This window comes from Saccopteryx bilineata, chromosome 2 (genome assembly GCF_036850765.1).
Source record: "Saccopteryx bilineata isolate mSacBil1 chromosome 2, mSacBil1_pri_phased_curated, whole genome shotgun sequence".
Taxonomy (NCBI): Eukaryota; Metazoa; Chordata; class Mammalia; order Chiroptera; family Emballonuridae; genus Saccopteryx; species Saccopteryx bilineata.
This window is the reverse complement of record NC_089491.1, coordinates 368,584,048-368,600,438: the sequence shown is the minus strand read 5'-3', so window position 1 is coordinate 368,600,438 and position 16,391 is coordinate 368,584,048. Positions and strand designations below refer to the sequence as shown.

At 56.2% G+C, this 16,391-nt stretch overlaps 1 protein-coding gene across 1 annotated transcript in view; it reads right to left on the bottom strand.

Annotated features, from left to right (window-relative positions):
- TMEM132E (transmembrane protein 132E) overlaps positions 1 to 15,169 on the bottom strand; it is a 63,847-nt gene extending 48,678 nt beyond the window's left edge. The window contains exon 1 of the mRNA XM_066263336.1: positions 13,552 to 15,169. Within this exon, the coding sequence (XP_066119433.1) occupies positions 13,552 to 13,618 (67 nt within the window). The 5' untranslated portion in view covers positions 13,619 to 15,169. The remainder of the gene's footprint in view (positions 1 to 13,551) is intronic.
- Positions 15,170 to 16,391: the final 1,222 nt, after the last annotated feature.

Below are 16,391 nucleotides of genomic sequence, written 5' to 3'. Positions count from 1 at the left end.
AGCAGCCCCTCTGTGCCACAGTCCAGAGAGGTTTGCAGGGGGCAAACACTGATGGGGTGCCAGCAGCACGCAGGGGTCCGTGCCAGGAGATCCACACTGCCTCTCTTCCCTCCGGCCAGCGCTTCACTGATGGGTAACGACAGCATCACCTGTCTACTAAGCATCAGGCTGTGCTGGGGACTTTATATACATTAGCTCATCGATTCCCCAAGATCTAAGATGTAGGTACTGTTTGTTATTAGCCCATTTTACAGAGCAGAAGACTGAGGCTTAGGGAACAGGAGTGACTTTTGGCAGGTCAGTGGCAGAGCCAAGGTTCCCCAGCTGCTGTGCTGAATTCTCTCCAGTGTCCTACAGGAGCTGGATGGACAAGGCTCTGGACAAATGGTCACCCCGTGATACTGATGACCTCAACTCACAGAAATTTTGGCAGTAGTTGCTGCAAACTGACAGGAAGCCATACCTGCCCCTCTCCAAAGTCCCGGTGAGGCCATTCACTTGCCCCTCTGCCACCCTGGCATTGAACAGCACTGAGATTGTCTGCATCCTGGCCCACAGCAGTGTCTAAGACACCGCTAACCCCATCCTTGCTGCTGCATGACCAGTGTGTGTCACTGTGCTTGGCAGGGAGTAGACCTTCAAAAACAGTGCTGAATAAAACTATAGCAACCTTTTATTGAGCACTTGCAACAAGGCAGGCACTGGTCCAAGCACATTACAGGCACTGATTTGTTTATTCAGAACAACAAACCTTCTGAAGAAAGTGCTCTTATTATCCCATTTTATAGATGTGGAAACTGAGCCACAGGGCAGGTTTGTTGGGAATTCCTTATAAACCCAAGCCCACAAGGCAAGGATATGGCAGATGAGTGTGAGAATGAATAAATAAATAAATCCCCCCTCTGGTCCCTGTCACCCATTTAGCTCCCAGATCTCTTTTCCCAGTGGCTCCCTGAGGGTGAGAGGAGGGGAAAGAGCAACCTTTTTATCCATTCATTCCAGTCCAGGTGTGGGGGACAGAGCAGTGGACGACATAGATGTGCCCCCTGCTCTCCGGAGCCTCCTCCCCAGAGGGGTGGTGGTGTCCATCTATGAACAAGAAGGCAGGTGAAGGAACAGGAAGCAGGGTAAGGGGGCAGAGTAGGGTGGGAAGGACTATATTGGATGGGGAGTGGCCAGGGAAGGCCGCTCTGGTCAGATGCTTCTGAGTGGTGACCTGAAGTCAGTACAGGGGTAAATCATGTTTATTTGAGAGACAATGCCAAGCAGAGAATCAGCAAGGCCAGGGTTGCCAAGGCTCGGTGCCTGACGTGTCTTGGGACAGCAAAAAGGACAGCGCGGCCAGAAATGAGTGGGTGAGAGGGAAGGTCCAGTCAGAGAGGTATTGTCGGGACAAGGGACAGACTCTGCCAGCCTGTCAGCCACTGTGATGTGTAGACTGACTTTTGCTCTCAGTGAGGAGGAGGGTTCTGAGCAGAAGGGTGACCACATCTGACCCAAGGATCTCCCGGCAGACGGAGGGAAGGAAAGAGGCATGAGTGGGAGTCACCACGGCCAGCAGGAAGCATGGCAGGGCCGGAGAGGGCTGACCATGTCCATGCTGGCAGGGTATCTCCAGGACAGTCTCAGAAAGGAGAGGGCCCAGCTCACTGGCCCTCAGGGCCCCAGAGACCCTAGTCCTGCAGTGTCCAGGAGGGTGGGCACTTGCCCCATGTAGCTCCTGAGCAACTGACAGGGGGCCACTTGGAATTGCGAGAACTGGTGATTTAAGTGCAAAATGCACGAGGGAGTTTGAAGATTTAATATAAAATTTAAAAAATGTAAAATATCTCATTAATAATTTTTATACTGATTACACGTTGAAATAATCTTTTGGGTAGATTGGTTAAAATACATGATTACAACTTCACTTCAACTGTTTTTTTTTTACTTTTCCTCATGAGATAACTAGAAAAACTTAAATTACATATGTGGCTCATGGTGTATTTTTGTTGGACAGGATTGATCCGGCTCAGTAAATCCATCTTTCAAAGACGGGGCAAGTCAACTCCGGTGGGAGGAAAGCCTTGGCTGGAGGGTACAGTGTTGCTGAGAGCAAGAACGGGGGGAAGCAGAGCCTCCCCGAGGCAGAGGAGGAAGAACGTGGTGGGAGGAGGGGAGCTGAGGGGTCCTCTGGGTGGATCGGGTTGTTGGAGGGGACTCCTTGGGAGTCACGATGAATATATGGCCACAGGGACCGTGCACAGAGTTCTGATGGAGCTGCAAGTGCATAACTCAGTGACCAGGCCCCCCACACCCCGACTAGGGGAGCATTTTCTTCCTATTGCTTGCAGACCGGGCATCTGAGCCTGGAAGGAAAGAAGGGCTCCCTGGGACCAGGGTGTCCCTGCTCCCTCAGGCTGCAGGATGGGGGGGAGCAACCGTTCCAGGGACGCCCGCTCCGTGTTGGGAATTCCCTGCAAACCCAGACCTGATTCCGTCAAGGGTGCGGGCTGCCTGGGAGGGCGGGTCGTCTGTCTGGTGGGTGTACAGTCAGGCTTCAGGCCCACCGTGGGGGCTGCTGCAGATGTTGGGAAACCGTGGCCTCACCGGCCTGAGCAACCCAGAGATTGCATTGCCATGGGGCCAGCTGCCAGACCCAGGAATACCTCCTTCGCCCCAGGGTTGGAGAGGCACTGGAATGGGGACATGCCTGTGGCTTCTTTCCTGAGAAGGGAAGGAGGAGGGAGGTAGAGAGGGAGGGAGGTAGAGAGGGAGAGGGGCCAGCAGCTGGCCACTGCTGTTCTTAAAACAAGCAGCGTGTTGCTAGGAGGCATTGAGGGTAAGAGAAATCAGACCCTAAACAAAACAAACAACCCAACCAGCAGAAAGCAGCTCTCCGGGAAGTCTTTGGCACCGTCTTAAACGTGCTTCCCGGCAGCAAGGCCTGGCTCCCGGCAGAAAGGAAGGAAACAGACAGAACGCTGTGCCTTTACTGAACCCCTCCAGCAGACACACCGCTTCTGTTCCGGGTGCGTCTACACTGTGGTGTCTCAGGCTCGCCGCAGCCCCGCCCAGGAGAGATGATGCTGGGACTCCCATTCAGCAGGTGGGGCAGTTGAGAGGCTCAGGGAGACCACCAGGCAGGCCGGGGCTCCTGGGGCAACCAGCAACACGGCCACAGGGCTGGGAGTCCAAGCTACATTTGTGCAACTTGAAACCCCGCCCCCATCCCTACACGATGGCTGCTCCTGGGGTTCTCCTGGAGCCCAAACACAGACAGTGACCCCTGGGAAGATCTGACCCTCAGCCTCGGGCTGTCTGTGGGGTGAGAAGGGAGGAGGAGGCTGGTTCTCTCACAACAACAGTGAGGAAGACCTTGTCTCTCTCGGTTCTTGTCCTCGGCCACTTTCCCCAGGACTTCTGACTGGACAGCGAAGTACCCCAAGGGGGTCAGAACCGGCTGTGAGCTGTAGACAAGTTCCCTCCACTCTCTGGGCCTTGGCTGCTAAAGTACTGTAATAAAGAGCTCCAAAAACTGAGCCCTGTGCTGCAAGTGCTGCCCCTCTCGTTCGGCATGCCGTCTTCCCAGAGCGGAAACCAGGGAGCAGAAAAGAGAAATTGGGCTCCTGGGAAATGTCAGAGCCAACACCCAGATGCATCTCCCTGGTTCTAAGAGTGGGCTCTTCCAGGTGGTGGCACCTCTGATGATGTCTAGCGGTCGTTCCCTGTCCCAAGAGCTCTTGCTCCCAGACCCGCTGCTGTACCAGCTTCCTTCAACACTGCTCCAGGCTGCAAATTGCCCCTAACCAAGTCACTGTTGAGAACCCTGCTTGGGTCCCTCACTCTATAACACTCAACGGCTCCCTGGTGCTGCAGGAAAGGTAGGGTCAAAGTTCTGAGAGGTGTTAAGAGATGATCCAGGAAAAGGATATCAAGCATGGACCCTGCTCTTAGCCCCCTACTGCGCCCCCACAGGCAGCCTTGGCTCTCCCCGTGGGTCTCAGAGCCGCGAGGCCAGTGACCACTTATGCCTTGCTTTCTGTCTTCCCCAGGGGATCAGACACACAGTAGATGCTGACTTATTAGTCCTCAGAGGCAGAATTCTCTAACCTGGTTAAGGCTTCCTGAGCTAGCACCTCCTCCATGAAGCTTCCCCAGACCCCTTGAGCAATTATGAGAGTTTTCTTCCTCCCTACATTCTGTGTCTTCCAACATGCCTGGGACTACATTTTATCACCATTTGTGCAGACACGGCTCATGTCCCCAGGACTCTGCCTTAGATGCTCCTCGTGGGACAGGTACCGGGGTCTTCTTCATTTTTAGTAAAATGAAGAAAGCACGGTCTGTACTAAGTGCTTGGCGTGTACTAATAATACTAATAACAATAATAGTGACAATGATCATTTTTGGACGCTTACTAGGGCCAGATACTATTCTAAATATTTGACATGAAATAATGACTCATTTAATCACCACAACAACCCTGTACGTTGGGTACGTTTATAATCATTTACAGATGAGGAAACTGAGGCACAGAATGGTTAAGTGACGAGTTCAAAATCGCATAGAAAGTGACAAAGCCAGGACGTTTGGTTTTAGAGCCAGGCGCAGGGAAGGGGTGAGGAGGAGAGTGATGAGCGAGCGTCAGAACCAAGCTGAAACAGCAGTGGACTGCTGGCTCCCAGGGAACCATTTCTGGTGCCCAGCATAGGGCTTGGTGCATAGTAGGTGCTCACTTAATACTTCATACTATTAAGCTAACTAGACAGCTCAATAGCTGCTGCAACAGAAGTGTGCGGTCGGGGATTGCTGGTTTCCCAGGGAAGACGGCTGCAGTGCCCAAGGGGGGAGCCCAGCCCTCCAGACTACTCCAGCCCCTCTGCCTCTCTCCCCACCCCCTCCCCCAGCTCCAGCCTCCTTTCCCCAGCATTTCAGACCTTGGGTGCACAGGGTTGGTGGCTGGCAGTTTTTCTCCTGCTGAAAACAGCCACAGAAAATTGAGATCATTTCTCTGCTTTGTTGGCAGCTGAGAAAATGACAATTTTTTCCTATTTCTAATCCAAGGGTTCCTTCCTATTGGACAAAGGCCCTATATGCTTTTCCCCATAGGGCAGAAGAGAGCGTGGGTCGCCTCAGGGTTGGTCACGTCCTTGGTTAAGAGGCATGAGCTGCAGTGGGCTGGTGGTTGAAGGAGGGGGCCAGCAACTGGGCGCTTGCAGACATAAAACAGGGACAGGCAGAGAGGTCAAAGCAACAGGTAAGCCCGAGTCGCTGCCAGGTGCTCAGGGACTCGGGGAAATGCGATTTTGCATTCCCTGAGCACAACAGCCCGCAGACATCCTGGTGGCTATCATACCCCCCAAATCAGAGTGGGGTTTAAGATCACTGCCCAAGCCGGTATGTGTAACCCGCACCCCCAAACCCCCACAGCGAATTTCTTGTGAAGGTGGATAACTAGTTAAAAATCCGACTCTGCAAAGGAAACTGAGGATTGCTTGGCGTCCCCGGTGCCCCAGCTGGCACCTCGCCTCCCTCACGACAGTGATCGTGGGGACTGAGCCAGCAGTGGCTGCGGGAGCGCCTGGTGCTGCGGCCCCATTTTACAGACCGGAGGCCCTGCCCACGGAACGGAAGAGATGATGACGGCCACAGAGCTGATGGGGCAGGGCCAGTCTCTGAGCGGTCTCTTCTGCAGTCTGCTTCCTGTGCACCCCAGTCCTGCCTGCCAGGGGGGGCCGTGGGGGGCAGAAACAGCAGCTACAGCCAGGACTGTGAGGAGCAAGAAACCAAGAGAGCAGACAGAGGTCCCTCCCCGCGGCCCTGGGTGGGGGGCAGTCCCATCCCTGTAGGTTCTGGAGCTCTGCAAGCCTGCAGCTGCGGGTCAGCTCAGGCCACGGCTGCTCCAAACCCTGCTGTGGTGGCCAGCCCTAGACAGATTCATCCACAGTCACACTGAGTGAGATCCCCAGTTCACTCAGCCCACAAGTCAGTGTCATACAAGGGCCTCCCTCCCCACCCAATCTCCCCCCATCCTCCCCACCCACACTCTGCTCCAGCCCCTTGGACCCCCGTGCTGTCCCTGGAGCGGATAAGCCCACACCCGCCCAGGACTGGTCCCTCGGTAATATTCAGATATTCCCTTAGTTCGCTCTCTGCCCTCCTTCAAGTATGTTAAATGACACTTATCTACTGAACATTCATTTTAATACTGCACAACGTCTCCCAACACACACACACACACACACACTGCAATTCCCAATTCCCTACTTTTTCCTGTTTTCCTTAGCACTTTCTGCCTTCTAACATATTATATAATCGACTCTATATATTTATTATTTATTGTGTGCTCTTCCCCATCCCACAAGAACATGGGCTCACGAGTGCAGAGATTTTGTTGAATTCATGGAGTGAGACCACATGCGTGGCCTGTAGTAAGCACTAACTGAATACTTGTTGAGTGACAGGGAAAGTATACAAGTCCGTGTACACGTGCGCGCATTCACGGGCTTACCTGACAAGCATGAAAGGTCTACCTTATTCCAGACATCCCAGCAGCCCCTGGGAGCACGGCAGCAGGAAAGAGGTCACGCCCCTTCCAGGTCCACTTGAGCTTAAGGCCAGCAGAGAGGTCAGGCAGTGCAGTTACAAACAGGGCAAATCACCTATGAGCTGCAGGGTGGCGGGGGGTCTTTGTTCATCTGAGCACCAGGGTAGGCTTCCAAGAGGAAGCGTGGGAACACTCTGGCCTGAAGTCTGAGTAGGGCATAGGAATGGCAGCGTGTTCTGGTCACGCATGGAAAACAGCAGGACTCACTCAAGGGACTGGAAGAAGCCCAGACAGCCCGGGGGAGAGCAGCTCAAGACGAGACAGGAGAGATCACCGGGTCAGATGGGGTCACACAGTTGTATGGATCTGTGTGTCTGTCTGTCCATGTCGGTGCTTATTTCCTGTATGTGCAAGGTGGAGAGGGATACAAGGTGACATCCACAGTCCATGCCAGAAAACCTGACCTTCAGAGCTGGTGTGACCAGAACTCTGCTGGGCCTCAGCTTCGCTCTCTGTAAGACGGGCATCACAGTAGCTGCCTTCACCTAGCACCTGCTGTGTGAATCAGATGAGACCACGGATCTGAATGAACTCCAAAGGACCATCAGAACTCTCAAGCATATCGTATCAGAGCGTGCCCATGACTGTGCGCGTGTGCCTGTGAGCGTGCGCCTGCGCCATTAGCTCCCACTGACACCGTCTCCTACTGTGACAAGTCGGCTACATTGTCTGTCCCAAACCGCCAAAAATACACTGGCTTCTGGCCCCGAGCCAGGCTTTCCACAGCCCTGGGGGCTGGAGGAAGCAGGGATCAGGGGAGACCTGCAAGTGGGGTCTGATAACCTCGCCTTTCGCCATCAGACCACGTGAAGGGACAAAGGCCACCTCGAAGGGCTGGGACTGTGCCTCCTTAGTCAGAGGGGGCCGCTCTGCAGATGAGACTCAGTGTTTCTTGTCATAGTGGGCACTCCCAGAAGGCAGAAACCATTTCCCCTTCCTCCCCCTCTTCTCCCTCAGAAAAGCAGCGAGGATGTCACTCAGGGTGATTGCGGCTGGATCGGTTTACGGGCTGGCCCCTTCCTGGGCTGAGTTCCCTGGGACGGGCTCAGGGTTGAGGATGTCCTGGCTGCCTGCTCTCTCTCAGGACCAGGGGTCTGCCTTGTCAGGTCTGATACTGATCAGACCTGGATTCTTGGATGGAGACGCCTCCGAGAACCGAGACCATTTTGAGTGCCATCCCATTTATCTAGGTGACCCTGGGCATATCACTCTTCCTAGGTCCTGACGGATGGGCCTAGGAAACAGAGCTAAGCTGAGAAATCCCACCAGAAAAGCACCTATCCATTGCCTCCATTTTGAACTGAACAGGAAAAGACATTCAAGAGAAGAGAGGGATCTGGTGCCTATCATCCCAGGCCAAAAGGGGTGAGTGATGATGTAGCAGGAAGGAGTGCGGTTTGATTAAAAGCAGAACTTTCCAAAAACAGATAATTATCCAGATAATTCAGGCACAAGCAGATTTTCTTCAATTATACAGTTTACTCTTTTTTTTGCACTGAATTAGTCATTCTTGCATTCATTCATTCATGCAACAAGCATCGAATAATCCAGGTAATTGCTTCCATTTTCCATTTCATCCTGCTGGGTTGTCAGCCAGCCAGCAGGCCTGGGGTGGAGGGGTGTGTGTGTGTGTGTGTGCATGCATGTGTGTGCATGCGCACGCGTACTGGGGTGGTACGAGAGGAGGAGGGGCTGAAAAGGGCAAGCAGGCAAGGAGATAATGTGACTGGACTCTCAGCCTGTGTCCCTAGAAGAGCATGTCCCCTCTCTGCTACAGCACTGGCTTCACCTGTCTCGGTGCCTCCCCCACACCGAACCCGCAGGCTGTTTGTCCTCCAGAACCTGGTGCAATAGCTAGCAGAGTGTCGGAACTTCCTGATACACTGCCTCATCCTTGGGGACCGCTGGAGTATGGCACAGCCAGCTGAATTGATGATAAGGAGGCCCACTTTTCATTTAAAAACACAAAGAAGGAAAACAGAAAAATAAATTTATTTTCGTTAAAAAAATGAAAGCACATACAACTGATTCATTAATCTCTTACCAAGATTCTATACTGAGTACTAGCAAAGAAGAAGGCAGGGAGACCCCGGGGAGGAAATGGGGAGGAAGGATGTCTCCACTGGGTAGCTTCTGATGTGGGCATCGGTGGGGGGAGGCAAGGGAGGGGCGGCAGACAAACCCAAGGGAGGTAACAAGAGGCTTCTCCATCATCAAACAAGAGAGAGGGCAGAGAGTTTGGGGGCACTGTCCCCTCTCTTGTCAAAGAAGGAAAAGATCAGAGAGGGAGGTGACTTTCCTGTGGCTATGCAGAAAGTTGACCAAGTCAGGATTAGAACCTCTGCCTCTCGTATCCTGGGGACTCCGATTTCAGACTCTTTCTCGTTTCCTCAACTGGACTTCCAGCTCATACAAGGGAGACCTGGTCCCTAACCCCTTCATGCCTCCTCTTGGCAAAGTGCTTGGCAAGGTTTACTCAAGCACTCGGTGTCTGATTATCTCGCTTGCCTGGGCCCCGAGGCCGGACTGAGGCAAGAAGCACATCTTGGCACGGAGTTTCAGAGAGAGGGGAGAACAAAGGTGGCGGAGTCTCTGCTGAGGGGCTGGGAGGACCGCCAACCCGGGGACACCCTTTGGGCTCTGGTGCGAGTCCTGATTCCAGAACCAACCAGCAGGATGACCCTGGCCAGTACCCTTCTCTCTCGAGTGCCCATCTCCTCACCCACACGAGTGCTGGACTGGGTTGCTCTGTGACCTCATTCAGTCTTGGCACTGTGGATGGGCATCGCTGTGTGTAGAACAACAAAGCAAGGCCCTCCCGCCAACACACACACCCTGCCCACAGTGGGTGGGCAGATCCCGGTGGTGGGAGTTGGTGCCTCTCAGGGTCTCTATTTCTACAGAATTCATTCACAATTGCAGGCCTGGGGACTATCAGTTCCAGAGAGGCCTCCAGTGAGGGCTGAGGCGATGCCTACCCTGCTATTCCAAAATGGCCTTACCTCCTACAGCCAGGCAACTGAGCTACCCTCAGTAAACTCATTTTCTGCCACCAACTTATCACACATCTCCACCTACTGGTCTTAAACATTACAAGGCTATGTTGTGATGAAGGACTCCGTGTGGCCAGAAAGAAGATGGGTGTGTGCATGTTGGGGGGAGGGGGTGGAACAAGCATCATTCCTCAAGCCAGCAGCGAGAGAGCTGTCCAGGACCCGGCGCTGATCCTGTCCTCCTGCTGTGTTCCTCCTGCATCTCTAAGGAGCCCAGCTTTTAGGTAATCAGGGGATGAGCGAAGCATGGATACAACCTGGAGGAGAAACTCACGGGTGCCAGGCTGTGACCACAAAGCTGAGGATACATGCGTCTGGAATCATGTATTCAGAGCGCCATGGGACACTACATCTACATCCTATGCAGCTGTGTTATAACACAGTGTCACTCCACACACACGTTTCCTGTATGTGCCACTCAAGGGTTGTGGCATGGCCTTGCCCCATCCCATCCCATTGCTCTCTTCCTGTTCTCCTCCCCCTCCCCTCTTCTGCCCCAGAGATCTCTTTTTAATTGACACTGGGAGGGCCCCCCCAATATATAGTTGTCTTCCCACCCCATTCATTTTTTCTCAGCACCTACTATGTGTCATTGGAGAGTGGGGCAAACACCAAGAGGACACGGCTCCTGCTCTAAACGCAAGTTTGTGAGGCTCGTGTATAAATACGCCCACACACCCTTCACACACAGGCAGTGCAGCCCATGGGGGCCAAGGCAGCATGAAAGGCCACGGCAGCACTAAAAAGAGATCAGTTACTTCTGTTGGAGGAATGGGGGCTGTTGGTGAGAGGCTAAGTAGTAATCTAGGCAGACTCACTGGAGGAGTGATGTTTGAGTTCAGCCTTGAAGGTTAGGTAAGAATTCCTGGAGGCAGGGTATTCCAGATGGAGGGGCTGAGAGGGGCAAAAACAGAAAGAGGAAAGTAAGAAGAGCGTTCACACATAAGATGCATGGAGGGCGGAGGGAGGGCAGTACCACAGAACTGAAGAGCTAGCTTCATACAAAATCATCAAGGGCCTTGGACGCTGGGGGAGGGGCAGGGGCAAGAAGTATATCTTTGATCCTATAGGCAGTGGGAGCCAGTAAAGGTTATTGAATATGGGGCTGACATAATCAGCTTTAACAGATTTGACCACCACCTGCCCGCCTAAACTCCTATTTAAACTGAAAATGGATACAAAATATGGCTTTCTCAGACGTTCTCTGGTGGAAGCCGGGAGACTGGGCGCAGGGTGGGGATTGTTGCCCCACAGGCTCAGCTGGCCCTCGAAAGGTATTGGGCTCTGCATCTGCTCAGTAGAACTGGTAGGAAGTGAGAAGGGAGGGATGGGCCAGAGGCCACGCTGCTGGTAGATGGGGAACAAGTGGCAGGCAGCCCAAGGTCACCCTGCCCCCCGGCGCCAGAGTTAGACTGTTTGGCTCCCAGTCTGCCTGTGTGGTCAGAACCCTTCGGCTTTAGTAGCCTGCCAGACACACAGAAAATTGCAACTGCTCCCACGCCCCGACACCATGGGTGAACCCAGAACTCCCAGTCAAGAGGAGCTTGAATTGAGTGAGAGTAAATCCACACACCATCTTCCTAGATAGAGGGATAGTTTGGGTGGGTGGGTGTTAGGCAGCCTTTTAAAAGGAAGGCTCAAGGGAAATGAGGTTTTTTGGGGGGAGAAACTTCAGTGATTCTGGTCACATCATCTGGGGGGGGGTCCCTAAGCTTTAAGAACCTGCGGGTACTCTTCCTTGAGGAAGGGGAGACTGAGGCATGGGCTAGGGACTCAGGGAAAGAGCTTGGAAAGGGACCCAGTAGAAATCAGAAGGGGGAAATGCCCGCTCAGTGGGGAACCCCCACCCCATCTTCTCAAACAGCTTTTTATTGATCATCAGCCAAACATGGGTCATGCATGTCCCAGGCACTGGCTGTGTGGAAGGATAGAAGAATCAGCCCACAGTTCTGTCACCAACACTCCAGGACTAACTGGGCACAGAGAAGACACTGACATCTAGAGAGACCTGAGGCAGAGCGCTAGCACTCCGAGAAGAGCAGGGCCGGGACAGCAGGGCAGCTGCAGCTGGGTCTTAGGAAGCAGGCAGGATTGGGGCGGGCGAGGGAGGAGTCAAGAGCTTCCGTAACAGGCTGAGGACTCAGGAAGGTGGGCAGTGGGAACCCAGGAAGAGCATCTGAGCTACCTGGAGGGGTGGGTCCATGGCCAGCTTTCAGGAGGGCACTCTTGGCAGCAAGATGCAGAAGTGGGGCAGACCACGCCTAGACCCAGGCCAGAGCTGGGTGTCCTCCCTCCAGGTGCTCAAATTTCCTGCTTAGCAGGGCGCGGTCACAGTGCAGCCCCGATAGCTCCAGGCACAGACACCCAGAGCCCACCTTCCCACACCTTTTCAGCTCCTTCACAGCCTCAGTCTTGCTTAGGGAGCTGAGAATTCAGGTGCCCTGCACACACACACACACACACACACACACACACACGTCAATGCTGTCCTGCCCATTCTTTTGATAAAGAACTGAGGTTCGCTGGGTCTGGTGAACCGAATGCAAAAAAATCTCCCAGAATGGAAGAAGCAATCCACAGGCAGAGGGAGGCCAGCCTGCTCCCCAATGGACCCTAGATTCCAGCCCCACTCCTCTCATGCTTTCAACCTTGACAACGCACCCTGGTCTGGGCGAGAAGCTGCTGGTTAGGGACCTCGGGCGCTCTCACTGCCAGTTTAGTCAGGCTCGTAGAGACAGGGCAGAGGTGGGCTACAGCAGATCAGACACATCGAGGGTCCTCCACCAACCCAGAGAGCCCACACCCCCTCCATCTAAACAAACCTCTCTCCAGCCCGTTTAGGTTCACCCCTTGGTTCACCCCTTAGCACGAGGAGACGAAACCCCCCAACCTACTCCCCGCTGGTTAGGGAAACGTGTCCCAGGCCTGTTTGGTCCCTTGTTGGGAGGAAGAAGAGGTCCTCTCTTCTCCATTCTCCTGCCTCCTAAGCTTTCTCCCTCCCCTTTCGGTTTTCGCCCCTCGCCTCCTGGAGCGCCTCCAGCTTGCGGAAGGCCGGATGCAGGCTCCTCCCGTCGGATCGAAGTTTCCATTCTAGGGGGCTGTTCAGAGACACTCTGTCCCCCAGCGTATCCCTGCTGTCCCACTGCCAAAGCTCGCCGGTCCAGCTCCTCTCTCTCCCACCCCCTTTACCGCGGATTCCGGGGCGAGCCTGGGGAGCAGACGCAACAGATTGCAGAACGCGAGAGCGCGGAGCCCGCCTGCTCCGCGCGCTGCGCGCCGCTCCGGCCTGCGCCCGCTGCTTAGACCCCCCTCCGCCCCCGCCCTCCTGGCTTGGCTAAGCCGGCCATTTAGATGCAGCTCGCAGGACGTGTGGGTGAGCCGCCGCGACTCCCCAGGCCCCTGTCAGTCCACTTCCTTTTTCGGGGACCGCGGTAGCAAGCGAGGCAGAGGGCGGCGCGGCCCCGCAACAGCCTGCAAGCCGGGGGCGAGGGAAGACACGGTCCCCGCGGATGCCAACAGTCCCCAGCCCTGCTGGCTGCGGGGAAGGGAGGGACAGGAGGGGCGGCACAGACACGATCTAGTGGATCCTTCGGATCTCTATAGATCTCCGTACGCGGACACGCCCCCGGATACTCGGGTTTGGACCCTTCTTACTAACCAGGAAAGGATTGGAGTGATTTCTCAACCCCTTTTCCTGGGCTGGGCTCGGTCCCCAGGGTGGGGCTCGAATACTCCTCTCCCGCCAAGGCGCTTGGGGGTCTGGAGGTAACTCGAGCTGCAGCCTGAGATGTCAAGCTAAGAGCGGTGGCTACGATTCCGGGAATGGGGACTCGCCTTTCTCGTCTCCTCCGTGCCCCTCCAGCGGCGACCGCCGCATCTTCACTCCCGAGTCCGCGCCGCGACACTTACCGTGGGCGAGCAGCGCTGAGAGGCAGAGCAGGGCGGCGCCGCCTCGGCCCGACATACTTGGGGCCATGGTCAAGGCGGGAGCGGGTGGTAGCCGAGGGGGCAACAGTCGACGACGACTTAGCCCCTAGTCTGGGCTTGGTCACGTCCAATTTAGGATGGCCTTGGCGCCCCGCTGTCTCTGCTGAGGCTCTAGGGGCCAGGGAGTGCAATCCGGGGACAGTTTGAGAGGATGGGGTGTCCCAGGCGCCGCCGGCTACACCCTCGGAGCCGGTGGGGGCGCAGCAAGCGGCGAGAGGAGCCTTCACCTCCCGGGCTGGTGCCCCCTGCAGGATCTGTGTGGCCAGGGGGGGAGACGCACGTGCGGTCCTGGCCCGGGTGGCTATCGGCGACTCGGGGGCTGCCTAGAGCCAAGTGCTGGATCCCCAAGCCCCGCGGTCCAGCTCGAATCCGAACTCGCTCGAGGGTGCAGATTTGCAACACAGGCTCCAGTTTCTTCGGTTTCTGTAAAAAGACTACATGGATAGCGCGGCTTCCTTCCTCCAAGAGCCCTGCAGCAGCTCCAGCATAAAAATCCCAGGGTAGGTGCAAATGAATGATTTCTTTCGCAAAGAAAAAGAAAATGGACAACTTTAATCCATTTGGAGAAGGAAAAGTTTCCGTGCAGTGCTGAGACTGGCGATGTGGGTCGCCACCACCCTACGCGACGCCAGGACTGAATGCCTGAGGCGGGCGACCAGCAGCTTGTCCCCTCGCAGAGCTAGAAGCTGGGTCCCAGCGCGCTCTCTCCAGTCTCGCCCAGGGCCCAGGCTGCACACAGGCCGGCTCAGCGCCGCCCGCCCGGGCCGCGGCGCCGCGGCTGGGACGCGGGTGGCGCGGCCAGAATGGGCTGCCCCATGGAGATGAGGCTTGGAGAAGCGAGGGAGAAGGAAAGCCGGCCAGTGGCCTGATCCGAGCCCTGCGTGCTTGGGGTGCCGACTCCAGCCTCCTGGTCGTAAACGTAGTAGGATGGAGCGGGGCTCGGCCAGCCCCGCGGCAACTCCTGGCCGCCCCCCTCTGCTACCAGGTCTCGCTGTCTCAGCAAAGGGGCGCGCTGCTCCGTCTCTCTCCTCGCCTTTCCTGGGGAGACCTGCAGAAACCTTGAACTTTTCTGGGGTTCAGAATCCCCGACGTCTTCTTTTCCCCGCCGCCCCCGCCCTGCCCCCCGGATGCCCGATCGGCCGCTGTCTCGGTGCAGCCAGGCATCAGCGCTCTCTCTCTCGGAGTCAGTTGGGGCGAGCGTAGCGCAGCGTCAGTCCGGGTTGCGGGCGGCCAGACCTGGGCGCCACGCCAAGGGCCGGGGCACCCGGCGCCCGCGCAGCCCTCGGCCAAGGAGGCGGCAGCTGGTATCTACCGGGCCGAGCGGAGAGGAGGTGCCGGCACGGGGGCCGGCTCCCCATGGATGTGTGTGGGGAGAAAAATCTAGGAGCAAAAAGGAAGAGGAGGTGGGGGGAGCCACAGTTGCACCAAGCAGTCGCCGCCGCCTCAGCGCTCGCGCCGGCTGCTCCGCCGTAAATGACTCGAGAGAGACTCACACTCGCGCTCGCCCGCCCTCCTCCCCCGTCCGGGATTCAGAGCCCACCCTGGCAGTAGCGGGCGCCGAGCCTGGCGCGCTTGCTCTCCGCGCTCCCCCCACCCCACGCCGATTCCCCGTGGTCACGTGGCCCCGGAGCGCGCGGCCCACGACTCGCGCACCACGGAGGACCCCCCCCCCCCGCCCGCTCTCCTTCCAGTCCCCTCCCCTATCCACGTGTCCATTCCGCATTCCCAGCCTGGGGGCGCGCGCGGCTCCTTAATGAGACTGGCAAGGGCCGACCTCTCAATTCCGCTCGCCCCCGTTTTATGTTTTATTTTTTTTCTCCCCAGTGCAGGCTAGCTCTGGGGCCGGTGTGGGGCCGGCTGCGGTAGCTGCATTTCCCTCGGGTAGAGCAATCGTAGCCACCGATGTCCTTTTTTAAAGAACGCACGCTCTCAGCCGGGCGCCGGAGGTGTTTTACAGCCACTCTGCCAGAGGCGCGGGTAGGGGGCACCATTCCTCCACCCCCCCTACTCTGCGTGGGGCTTTCGGGGAGCACTGGATGGGGATCAGCCGAGCTGCCGCGCCCAGTCCTTCTCTGCCCAAGCCAGAGCTCCCGGCTCAGTTTCGTCTGGGGATGGGTCGTGGGGCCCAGCTAAGGGAAAGCCCGTCCCCTGCTGGGGAAGGGGGGAGGGTGAAGAGGAAGGAACGTGCCTTCCTACAGGTTGTTTTGCAAGCCCTTCCAGGGACATAGGGTGGGGGCGGGGAGCTGCCCCTCTTGCACACTCACCTAGTCACCTGCTAACGAGGGGGAGGAGTGGTTTTTTATTTTCTTTCTTCCCACTGTCAGGCCCGTTCCATTAGAACGCAACCCAGATCAGACCCGACAAGTCAACTGTCAAACGTCAGGCAGGCATTAGATCAATGGCAATGATTTTGTAGCATTGTTGGGTATCATGCTCCAACCCCCAGGGGCTGGGTCTCAATCCCACTGTACTCTGGAGGGACAGGGTCTTCAATCCTATGGACATAGCTCTTGGGGGGGGGGGGTGAATGAGGATCTTGTGGATCTGCCTTCAGCCAGACCGAGTGTGGGGCAAGGTAGGTCAGAGCAAGGCCAGATGGGGTGCTCAGTCTCTGACCCCCATCTGCTTGACTGGGTCTTACACTTCTTGACCCTGTGAGTTTCCTGTTCATCCAGAAAAGTGACATTTTCTTTTGGGAAAATGGGCTTGGGCGCTTCTGGGAAGCCTCCCGCCTCCCTGTCTTTGGGCTGTGGCTGCCTCTG